Source organism: Tachypleus tridentatus, chromosome 8 (assembly GCF_004210375.1).
Source record: "Tachypleus tridentatus isolate NWPU-2018 chromosome 8, ASM421037v1, whole genome shotgun sequence".
Lineage (NCBI taxonomy): Eukaryota > Metazoa > Arthropoda > Merostomata > Xiphosura > Limulidae > Tachypleus > Tachypleus tridentatus.
Genome location: NC_134832.1, coordinates 3,784,803 through 3,796,975, shown reverse-complemented (window position 1 = coordinate 3,796,975; position 12,173 = coordinate 3,784,803). Strand labels below are relative to the sequence as shown.

Below are 12,173 nucleotides of genomic sequence, written 5' to 3'. Positions count from 1 at the left end.
AACAGTAAAATGTAACCATTTGCTTAATTCTGCTAATATTGACTTATTCAAAAATAAATACACTTATTTTTATTGTCAGTTGTGTCATATTTGCCTTCCCTGAACTTCCAACGAAAACCCTCTTCATTAAGTGTATATCGTTTTAGTAAAGCCACTTTTAATTTTTCATGATCTATGACATTTTCTGACATCATGCCTGCGTGTACTTGTAGGCCTTTGCCTGAGAGAAGTGGGCGAGACAGACTGCCCACTCGCCTTTGTTTCAGTGTTCACTTTGGGTGAATCTTTCATATCTCTCCAGAAAAGCACCAATGTCATATTTATGCTCATCAAAATTGGACAGGTTGGATCAGCTGGCCTTGACTCCACTTTTATTCTTTGGTCTTTCTTCCTTTGATTGTGTGAGCCCGACAATCTCAATTTATGCTTTTATTCTCTCTATTTCTACTCTTTCATCTCCTTCAGTTTGCATTTTTATTACAGTTCCAGTCTTTTCTTTATCTCATATTCTTATTTCATAATTTATCTTTAGTTTTCTTCTTTTATTCGTTCTTCTTCTATTATATGTTCTTTCCTCTATAGTTTTTGTTGTTTAACTAATGCTCGTAGTTCACTGTATTTTAACTCAAGACTTTCTCATATTTTAATCAATCTATCAAAATCGCCTGATATGGTTGTACAAAATAATTGTAATCTCTACAGTATTTGCACAACTACTACGGTTGTGTGTATATAGGCCTACTTATTTAAGCTTTCGTTCACATTGTTTTCTATTGCCTTTACCACTGTATGAACCTGGCTTGGCTCCTCAGTTGCCAGGGTTAAGGTTGTGTTCGCCAACTGTTAATTAAAGGCTTTGGCTTATATTTCTTTCTAGTATAAATACAGGGTGTTCGGAAAGTCACTGTGCAGTTTTGTAATCAGCATTCATTCAGTCTATTTCAAGCCAGCAACTGATAGCGGTGTTTAGAAACAAAATAAGAAGGATCCAAGCCTGTATTGATGCCAACGGGAGTCACTTTCAACATTGTTTATAATTGTCATTCATATTTACCTCCTATATTGAAACATATCTGTTTAAGTGCACAGTGACTTTCCGAACACCCTGTATATACTGTGTTGTTGTCGTCTTGATTGGTTGTTTCAAGCCAAGCACAAAGCTACACAATGGGCTATCTGTGCTCTGCCCACCACCGGTATCGAAACCTAGTTTCTAGCTTTGTAATTTCGCGGAGATATCACTGTGCCATTTGGAGGTGTTGGGCGTAGGATTTTTCTGAGATTTATTTAAACAATTATATATATTCGGAACAAGGTAACATATGTACAATCAATTCTTTACACCATAAAGATAATAGAGATATCGTAAATACTATATCATATAGCTCTCGTCAAAATTCCAACAGGAAGTGTAAATTAATAGTATTTCAAAAACACCATTATGTTCTTCATATCTATTGCCGATGACGTGTTTGGCTCCCAAAGCACCTTGGATTGGCTGAGATACAACGAAACTATATATGACTAATATCTTCTGATTTCTGAAAATATCTAAGAGACTATATAAAGAATGAAGTGTTAAAAATATAACAGGCCTAACATTGTCTTATGACAAGTGTAATTAATTGTAGTTGTGCTTCTTAACACGTTGGCTCTCAAGCCTATTTTATCTGTACTTTCCAGGGCTCTATTAGTCATTTTACAGTTACTTTTTTAGGAAGAGTGTATATGTAGCCGTTGTGTCCTAGCCAATAAGTGACCCTTTAAAAAGAAAATACAGCACGACTTACCGGTGGATCGTGTGACAGCCAACGTGTTAAAGACATTTACATCGTCACAATTGTTGTTGTAACAAATTCCTCTATGAATAGTATTAGAAAATTGTTTAATTTCGAAGTCTTAAGTTTAAGAGGAGCCAATTCAACCTACAATTTCATCAACGTGTGTTGTATTGATTCCAAAGAATTCCACTTTTCATGAGTAACTCTGAACACAACCAAAGAGAGGTAAGCTGCACCTATATCATAGTGAAAAGTACGAAACATATTGGTGCGAACGTGATTTGTAATCACTATACACTGGCTAGGTGAAGTGAAGAAAAACTGTGATCAGTTCACTATAAAGTCGCACAATAACACTTATCTTCATAAGTGAAAAAATTAATTAAAATATGCAAAGTTAACAATACTAGTATAACCAGTAATACTTAAATAACACAAAATTATCCCTGTTAGCTGCTAGTGGGGAAAACACACGCTACATCGCAGTGATTACCCGTTAAAAGAAACATAATCTGCAAGGAGTGAATATTGTATCTTCATCTATTTAAAATATTTGTATCAAGAAATAGTTAATAATATTTACTTTTAGCGCCGTGTAAACTGTATTTTGTTATTATTGTGAATGTATTTTGTTGAGGTTGAAACTGGTGGATAAATAAGATTATATCAAGAAAAGCTACACAGTTTGGTAAAACAATACCATTACATGTAGATACATACGTAAATAATAGGTACAATATCTTTACAGTTTTCCTCAGTATGCTTCTGTTTTGAACTTATTCAGGTTTAAATATCTTTGATGCAGCTCAGTAACTTGCAAAATATAGTTGAACCTCATACGTATTTATTGTATACTAAATGAAATACCCATACTCTGGACGAAAGTTATGTAATGTAAATTCGTAATTAATGAAAGGTAAGCTTAGGACCTGAAAAGTTGCTTCCCTTGTATGTTATTGTAAAAACGCCCATAAAAATTGCAAAACACAATACGTGAAGTCGCTAGTTTCCATGTACTTTCACACAAGTCTAATAAATCTCCATGTCAATATTAAATGACGAGTTAGTTACATGAATATACAACAGACAGTATTGTTATATTTATACAGATGCTGAAATACGTTATGCTTTGTTTTGTATGATTATTTACAATGCTTGTTGGAATTTTTTTGAGTATGAAGTTTTTGTTGAATGTTATCATTATAATTTTATGTTCACCAACTCAAGCAAATTATTTAGAGAATTGTAAGAGGCATTGGAGACTTCCAGTGGCACAGCGGAATATCTGCGGATTTATAACGCTAGAATCTGGGTTTTCAATACCAATTTGAGAAAATACTCTCAAATCATATTGCTTAAATAAATTATCTGTGTGTCATAAAACATGGCTGTTTTCGTGTATACATCCAAACTCTCCTGCGAAAAATAAGTAAATCAGCAATGTGTAGTATGACTTTTAATTAACAGTATTCTTAGAAATCAATGAGTAAACACTTCAGTAGAACTCTGTTTGCGTTTCACTTCATGTGTAATTGTGATTCACCAGATATCACATTTGTGTTCTTTAAAACCCAAGCACACCGTACTAAGCACCACTTAAAACTAAGGCAAATAATCTTAAATAAACATTTAGAAGAAAAAAAGTTATTCAGTTTATCGTGTAATCTGTGTAGTGTATTTGGAATCTTGACGTGTTATAAGTATTAGAAGGATATATAGCTTGTCAGGTGATTTCTAGAATCTTATAATAATAGCTTGAGTTTGAAAAGACGAATTGTTTGTTTCAAAATGTTACATGTATTATAGGTTGTGTCAGAGAACAGGAGAATTAATACATCAATGTATTTGCTGTTAGTTGGAACATCTAAAGGTGATGTAGTTAGTGATTTTAATAGACGTTTATTGTTATTTTAAGATAAATATGATGTTTTGTCTACATACTTGTGTGTGTACTTGTTTGTTTTGAGTTCAGCACTAAGCTACACAATGGGCTCTCTGTGCTCTGTCCACCACGGTTATCGAAACCTGGTTTCTAGTGGTAGAAGTCCGCAGGCATACCACTGGGGGCACGTGTGTATCTTGTAGAGAAAAAAGTGTTAAAATTTCGAAAAAAATATAAATCCAAAAATAAAAATGTATTAATACATGAATTATCAACGTTTATTCGTATCTACTATTTGATAGCCATTCATCTTATCGAAAGAACATACATTAATTTGTCATAGGGGATGATATAGATACTACATTATATACAATATAAGAAGTAGAATAATAAACGAATAAAGGGGTCTGACGAAAACTTTGTTATCTAAATACCAACTGATTGAGCCATTTTTTCTTAAATTTCAGATCAACAAAGACCTTTGTACCGGTTGACTTTGATTCTGTTGTATTTTATATTCATCCATAGTGGAAAGCATAACATCAGTGGTTTGATGACGTCATGCAAATATGAAAAGTTATGGGACGAGACAACGATCACATGCTTTCCTCCAAATGATGGCCGGACATTAATGGAGGTGCTGGAGATAGTCACCAATCATTTCTATTCTGGTAGAAAAATTACTTTTCGTATAACTGGATGTGATAGAGAAGAGTTTACTATCCCAGCCTTTCCTTACGGTTTCTTTTCTAAACTAAATCGAGTGAAAGAATTCCACGTAGAAGTGCTTTGTAATTTCGCTTTTCTTTCTCCTCCTGTGCAAGAAGGAACATCTATATTTGATGGATTAACAATAATGGATGAGATGAAAGTCCTAATATCCCCGCCTTGTCGATCTATTAATGGTTGGGATTGGTCACTGTTTACGAACATAAAATTTGAAGAAAACGCCACTCTTTCTATAAACCACTATCACTCTAGACTTGACTACATTCCTTCATCACTTTCTAACTTCGGACAATATGTTCCAGTGAAAGATATGACATTTGTTAGAGCATACATAAGTAAATTCCCAAAAGACGCCTTTTCAAAATTTTGGAGACTGGAAGAATTTCGTTTCACTCAAAGCCTTCTAAGTGTAGTCAGACGCAGTGATTTTCCTCTTGAAGCTACGCATCTGAGAGTTTTGGATCTCAGGTATGTCTTAGAAACAATACTTTATGGTAACAACTCAAATGGTAGGAGCATGGTTGAGATTAATTAGCAAGCTTACTTTCGTTTTGTCTGTCTTATAAGGTTAAAATTCATTAAAACAAACCTTACAGTTGGAATTAATTGATTTCTATTCAATTAGCTAGTATTATGACTACCTAAAACTCTTTTTTACTTGTAGGTTTTACGTTGTAGTTTGTATTTCTTATTTTAAGTGTGAAGTACATTATGTTTGAATGTACAAGAAGATGGATAGAATTTGTAAACTGTAAAGATTTTTGCTAGTGTTTAAACATATTTCACTATCCGCCAAAATTCAGTAAATTATCAAATATTACCCTCCTTTTTTATTGAGAAAAAAGTAAAAATACCAAACCTCCACCAGACACTAGAACATATCGTTTTCTTACAGTTTTCAAGAAACGTTAACAAAAACTAAAGTTATTAACCGATAAAGTCTGAAGACCAAATACGAATACTAATTTTTTTCTAGAGCAGATAGCACGTGCGTAAGGTCCTAAAACAATGGTATATTCTTACAGTAGGGCAAGTAAAAATGTATATAACTAATTGCACATCAATTTTTGAAACTGCCATTTTTAGATCATATTAATTATTTTCCTCTGCTCACGTTTATTTCTGATCATTTAATTATATTTTAGACGTACGTTTGACTAGGAAATATCCATGATTTACTTGTTTGGTTCCAGTATGGAAGTCAACTCAGGAGAAGGTTACACACCTCAAGCAGCCATCTAAACTACTCACCCGAACAAACTTTTCTATTACTTTTTTATTGAAGTATAGATTATACTCGACTGATTCGGAGGACCGTCCAGGTTGTTATGAACTAGAAATTAATCCTTTCTTGAATGAAAACTGATAGTGATAACCTAGGACCATTAGATCGCACAATGGGACTATGGTATCAAAATCGTTTGGTTTATGTTTTCGTAAAGTATGTTGAATCTTCTAGCTATAAAAGCAACGAAAGTCAGTTAAGCAGCAAACAACTGAATCTGATCTGAATCGTAATCAGTCAAATACACTTTCCTACAATAAGGATAGATCTGTGGTTTTGAGAATAACTTTCACTTTTGTTGTTTACGTTAGTGTGCTTAAGTCTTGTTTCTTTTCTGTCTAACTTCATTTTATTCTCTTGAAAACAAATCTTTTAGAACCTCTTGTACTGCGGTCTCCTTATTTACTTGTTGGTCGTACTTTTACCTGTAAATACCACATTAATTTTTATTAAGAAACATAAAAAGTGAAGCTGAAAACCTTACTTTTGTCCTTCTTTTTATTTAGGTTTCGTAATGAACAAGATGAGAGAGCATATTTTTCCTGACGTTCTATATGACATTATATGTTGCTTGCGGAATATTAACAGTTGTAACGATAGCATAAACCTATTATTATTTCTTTTAAAGTAAGAGTTGATTTAGCGATTAGATAAGACAAGACTTTTTGATATAACATTCACCTGTATTTAACTTTCTCCGATTACAGAGGTTTCTTTGATATCCGCTTTTGTTGCTGTGAAAAAAATATTAGGTAATAGGTCAGAAAAATAATATAATGAACAAAAAATATTCGTCAATGAGCTAAAACGTTAACTCTATAGGCAAAAGCATTTAAACAAAACCCCTCAGGTTTGTCCTATGAATGGTTGGTATTGAATGAACCTAGTTAACGAGCTCGAGCTCGAGATCCTTTTCAATCACTTCCATGAATCCTTTTTCGAATAAAATATAGAACTGAAATAAGTTTTCATGATTTTTACAGTTCATTTAGGATAAACTATATGCTTCTGTAAGTTCAGTTTGGTTCCGGTTCTGAAATAAAATGTCCCCATCGAGACAGTAGCAAGTTTACTGATTTGTAACACTGAAATTCAAGGCTCGATTCATTAAGGTGGACACAGTAGATAGCCCGATATGATTTTGCTCTAAAACAAACAAACAAACAAACCGAACTAAAATACAATTTTAAACATTTTTGGTTTAAAATTTGTTATGAACTGAGATTATTATGCCATTCATACGAAAGTAGTTTGTATACAGAATTGAAACAATTGAAAGTTCTTCTTGCTTGTTTCACAGTAAAACCATATTAGGATATGTGCTCTTGTCCACTAACTGAAAGTGATTTTTTCTGTGACAACTTTAAAGTCCGTTATTAAAAAATAGTGTAATTAAACATCTAATGTGACAAGTTTGTGTGAAATAAATACATTTAATTTATTAATCATTTCTTTTTCACTTAGTGGCAACAAACTTCAGATGTTACCAGATGACCTCTTTTCAAATATGCCCAATCTTAATGCAGTGTCCCTAAATAATAACAATATCTATGTACTTCACGAACAACTTTTTCGGAATGTCGCAAAACACATAACATTCAGTGTTTCAGGTAGGTATATCCTGTCATCCTATTAATGTTACATGCATTGAGAGTAAAATAAAAATGTGAAGAAAAATACCATTGTAATAATGTCAACTGATTGGCACTTTGTTTTATATTGTTTGATAAACAAAGAATGCAAAGTCAGATATACTTAGTTATAACGAAAGTGCTGTATGTCTTGACCTTCAAGTTCCGGAATGCAGTTTTACTAATTTTAATTATAACTATAGTAGATATAAGTCCATGGTAGACTCTAATACAACACTTTTATTTATCTGCTAATTTTTTGTACGTGTCATACTTCTTCTATCTCTAGTATTTTGTGAAAACATAAATTCAATATTCATAATGTGCTTGGCAGTAACAGACAAACTGATTAAAACTCGCTAATTATTGATAATTAACAAATATTTAAAAAACATCAATAATACACTCAAGCCCGACTTATTTTTAAAATAAGTGAAATAATTCATAGGCCAGCGATAATTGTACAGTAATTCCTGTACGCTGATTCCAAAAATGATATCCATTTCTCTACGTCACGTACACATTTTTCACAAAACGTCTTATGTACTTTTACATAAATCATTTTCATTGAAAATTGATCACATTTTGTTATACTTAAAATTTCAACAACCACTGGCTATAGGTTTCTTTAGATCAAACGCGACGTGAGTCTTATCGATCATTCTAGAACTCACAAAAATACACTACTGTTATATGAACGATTGATAGGGCTCATGAGGTGTTATTTCTCGATAGTAGTTGTTTGTGTGCATACCTTGAGATTATTTTTTCTTTTAACTATTATTTATTCGTCGTATTACATATTATGTCTTGGATGAGTCTCCGATTAATCATGTTACGTACGTTATGTATTTCGACTTCAAGTAATCGGAAATCTGTATTCGAATTTAAAAGTTATTTCGATTTCAATATATATCAAATTTATGATATTTGTCAACAAGATTAACACACACTATTTTTTCTTAAAATAAATATATTTTAATATACATAGAGATTATAGTAACAGTTATCAAAAATAAGGATTTATGTACAACACAGTTACAAATTTACAGACAATATTTAGTCTTAAGTTCGGTGTAGAACTGAATATTTTATCGACCATCCAGATTCACGACGAGCAAACTAATTCTGAGTTGATACTGTAGCACCTCGCTTAAGCTAACTAGCTTGGTTGGCCTCGCGTCGCTGTCTTTTTACTGATGAAGTTATTTAATGTCTTTGTAGAAATACTGACGTCCAAAGTTAAATCACTGAAGATGAATGGTATGTAATGTTCGAAATCTATAAACGTTCCTGGTTTAATTCTGTAGTTTTTTTTCCGATTACTAAGTTCTAATTACAATTATAGCTTCCGATGCTAATACTATACTGAATGTAGCTGACGCGTCGGTTTTATGTACTAATCATGCGAGATTTTCGAATTTTAAACAATATTCGAAAACACGCTAGCGTTTTTGTAAAACAAGTATTGTTGATTGTTATTCTCGAAAATCTTTTACAAATTTAGAGAACAGGCGGGACTTGTGCATTACACATCCAATAATATATGCACATGTATAAAAAATATACTGAAATAAACGTAGGTATTAAAGTAAACGTATAATGGTAAACCTATTACAGTCGCTATTCTATTATATTTGTGGTATTTGTTGTATATTTGATCTAAGTAAGAGTTTTTCTTCCCTATTTGCAAAAAAAATAAATAAATCATAAAGCGGTAAAAATACTATTTTTGAAATCTACATAGCTGAATTGTGGAAAATCCGTTATTAAAACCAGGACAGCTTTTATGGACTTTAAATTCGCAGGCCTATGTAATTACTTCTTACATTTTAAATGAAGTTCTATCAATTAAACTATGTTTAAGGCGTTACTTCAAAACTATTCTAGGTGACGCAGCAATATAAAAATCAAAATAAAAAACAACATTTTTTGTTCCTTGAACAATGAATGCTATATTACACCTACATCTATATATTTACACTTAACAATAAAGTAACAACTGACATTTACAAAACATTAATATTCATATATATTATACTAAAATCGTAAAGTCATTGATTAAGTGTGCGATACACTGTTTCTTACACTTGCACCAATTACTGTTACAGGCGTGTTCATGACTAGGAGATTTCTTTGCATTTATACACTTGTATGTTTTATTTTTTGTACAATATAATATTTATAGATAACTATATCTGTCAGTGCTGCATATTATGGATATTAAGTTAGTATTTGTTTATAAACAGATTTACCGTTATACTGCAACTGTTCAATACGTTGGATAATCAACAGAACTGTATATCAAAAGGTTGAAGGTGAATGTTTTTCTCCTGAGCACTTGAAAAATAAGCCTCTCAAGAAACTGAAAGAAAACGACCTTCTGTGTTGAAACGATCCATGAAAAGGAGCGATATATTGTTACTTTGAAGCAATAGAGGGTATTGTGAAGTTATTATAATTACATAATTTAGAAATATGATTGAAAATCGTTTTTGTAGCTATGAAAATTTCTTAGCTTAAGTAAAATCATGTTTCAAAACAATAGTATAACTATGACTGTATTTGTTTCTAGTGTGTATTTCAAAGATCTAAAAATAATTTGCTATGTTATACTTTGATTTCTAAGTTATTTTGTAGACTTAAAAATATATAAAAAGAGTCGTTGATTAGGCTTATAAGATACATAACATCCACAGGTTTAAGGGAGTGATTATACTAACGTTCAACTTTCGCCAGGTATTTATCAAAAATAAAAAATTCTTAGTTTATAATCTCCCAAGATATGATTTGTCAAAATGCGTATCTCTTATAATGTTAGATTATTTGGTATTATCTCACTCTCAAGATGTGATTCGGTTAAAACTTACAGTCATGTGAAAAAATTAGGACACCCTATGAAAGCCTGTGTATGTTTGTAACAAACTTGGATAAATGGATATTTAATCTCAATTGTAACAATATTGAGAGATTAAAGTAATACAACTAAACAATTAAAACTGAAGAAAAGACTTTTCAAGATATTTTGTAAAATGTAATTCTACAAAAATGCATATTATAACTGAGGAAAAAGTTAGGACACCTCCACATTTATACTCAATTAAAATGGGTCAACTCACAGACAGGTGTATCACACCAGATGCACATGATTAGTAGATCGTTACTCAGCATTATGAATAAGGCTTGTCGTATTTAAACCTCAGACATTTAGTTTGGTGTGCTCCTGACTGTTGAAGTGAGAGTGAGCATCATGGTGAGAGCAAAAGAGCTGTCTGAGGCCTTCAGAAAGAAAATTGTAGCAACTTAGGAGTCTGGTAAGGGATTTAAAAAGATCTCAAAAGAGTTTAATATCAGCCATTCCACTGTCCGGAAAATAGTCAACAAGTGAAGGGCTTTCAGAACAACTGCCAACATGACCTGGTCTGGTCGTCCAAGCAAGTTCACCCCGATAGCAGACCGCAAGATGCTTAAAGAGGTCTGCAAAAACATTAAAATGTCATCACGGGACCTACAGCAGACTCTGGCTACTGTTGATGTGAAAGTGCATGCCTCTACAATCAGAAAGAGACTGCACAAGTTTAACTTGCATGGGAAGTGTGCAAGGAGGAAACCTTTGCTCTCTAAGAGAAACATCAAGGCCAGACTGAAGTTTGTCAGAGAGAATGTAGACAAAGACCAGGACTTCTGAAATAATGTTCTGTTGACAGATGAGTCCAAAATTGAATTATTTGGACACCAGAACAGAGGACATGTTTTGTGTAAACCAAATACAGCATTCCAGGAAAAGAACCTCATACCAACTGTAAAGCATGGAGGTGGAAGTGTCATGGTTTGGGGCTGCTTTGCTGCAGCAGGACTTGGACAGCTCACAATCATAGAATCCACCATGAATTCTACTGTGTATCAGAGGGTGCTTGAGGATCATGTGAGACCATCTGTACGAAAATTAAAGCTGAAGCGGAACTGGACCCTCCAACATGACAATGACCCAAAACATACCAGTAAATCCACCAAGGGCTAGCTGAAAACTAAGAAATGGAGAGTCCTGGAATGGCCGAGTCAAAGCCCAGATCTTAATCTCATTGATATGCTGTGGGTGACTTGAGACGGCTGCATATGCAAGAAACCCCTCAAACATCTCACAGCTGACAGAATTCTGCATTGAGGAGTGGGGCAAACTTTCTTCAGACCGAAGTCAGAGACTGGTAGATGGCTACAAGAAGCGTCTCACTGCAGTTATTTCAGCCAAAGGGGATAATTCTAGCTATTAGGGGGTAGGGTGTCCTAACTTTTTCCTCAGTTAGAATATGCATTTTTGTAGAATTACATTTACAGAAAATCTTGAAAAAGTCTTTTCTTCAGTTTTAATTGTTTAGTTATATTCCTATAATCTCTCAGTACTGTTAAAATTGAGATTAAATATCGATATATATCGAAAAATGTTACAAAAATAAACAGGCTTTCATAGGGTGTCCTAAATTTTTCACATGACTGTATGTTTTATAATATCAGATTATTTGGTTTTATAAGGGTAAACTCAAAAACAATTTACTCAGAGGAAGTAAGACTGTGTATTCTCGCAGGAATGTAACAATGAATGTTGACAAAAACGTAACTGTCAGTTTTCATAAGGAGTCCAATGATACAACAGAATGTTTTCTTAACTCAGAGAAGTAAATTCGATTATTTTAGATAGTTTATGCAAATAATAATCACGCCATAGCTAATCTCAGTATGGTTCACTACTAAACTTGATAAAAAAGGGAATTCAATGAGGATCTCTTTGTTTCATTTCTAGACTTTGAGTTATTCAATATGTAGCTCTGAGCAAACAGATTGGACCAGTGAAATGCAAATCCAAGTAA

General features: G+C 32.8%; 1 protein-coding gene across 3 annotated transcripts; it reads left to right on the top strand.

The window, feature by feature from the left end:
* Nucleotides 1-1,347: 1,347 nt before the first annotated feature.
* LOC143258422 (uncharacterized) lies at nucleotides 1,348-10,092 on the top strand. 3 transcript variants are annotated; one of them, XM_076517331.1, is made up of 5 exons: nucleotides 1,348-2,006; nucleotides 4,131-4,860; nucleotides 7,142-7,287; nucleotides 8,533-8,571; nucleotides 9,558-10,092. In XM_076517331.1, the coding sequence occupies exons 2-5, from the start codon at nucleotides 4,217-4,219 to the stop codon at nucleotides 9,698-9,700; spliced, it is 972 nt and encodes a 323-aa protein (XP_076373446.1). In that variant the 5' UTR covers nucleotides 1,348-2,006; nucleotides 4,131-4,216; the 3' UTR covers nucleotides 9,701-10,092. The 3 variants fall into 3 exon arrangements, with proteins under 3 accessions (XP_076373446.1, XP_076373444.1, XP_076373445.1); XM_076517329.1 differs by lacking the exon at nucleotides 1,348-2,006 and adding an exon at nucleotides 2,064-3,651; XM_076517330.1 differs by lacking the exons at nucleotides 1,348-2,006; nucleotides 8,533-8,571 and adding an exon at nucleotides 2,069-3,651.
* The last annotated feature ends 2,081 nt before the right edge of the window (nucleotides 10,093-12,173 follow it).

Coding starts and splice junctions, on each gene's coding strand:
- LOC143258422 (XM_076517329.1), top strand. CDS start 3,621: ATGTATTTGCTGTTAGTTGGAACATCTAAAG. Junction 3,652..4,130: donor GTTAGTTGGAACATCTAAAG/GTGATGTAGTTA, acceptor CTTAAATTTCAG/ATCAACAAAGACCTTTGTAC. Junction 8,572..9,557: donor TAAATCACTGAAGATGAATG/GTATGTAATGTT, acceptor GTTTATAAACAG/ATTTACCGTTATACTGCAAC.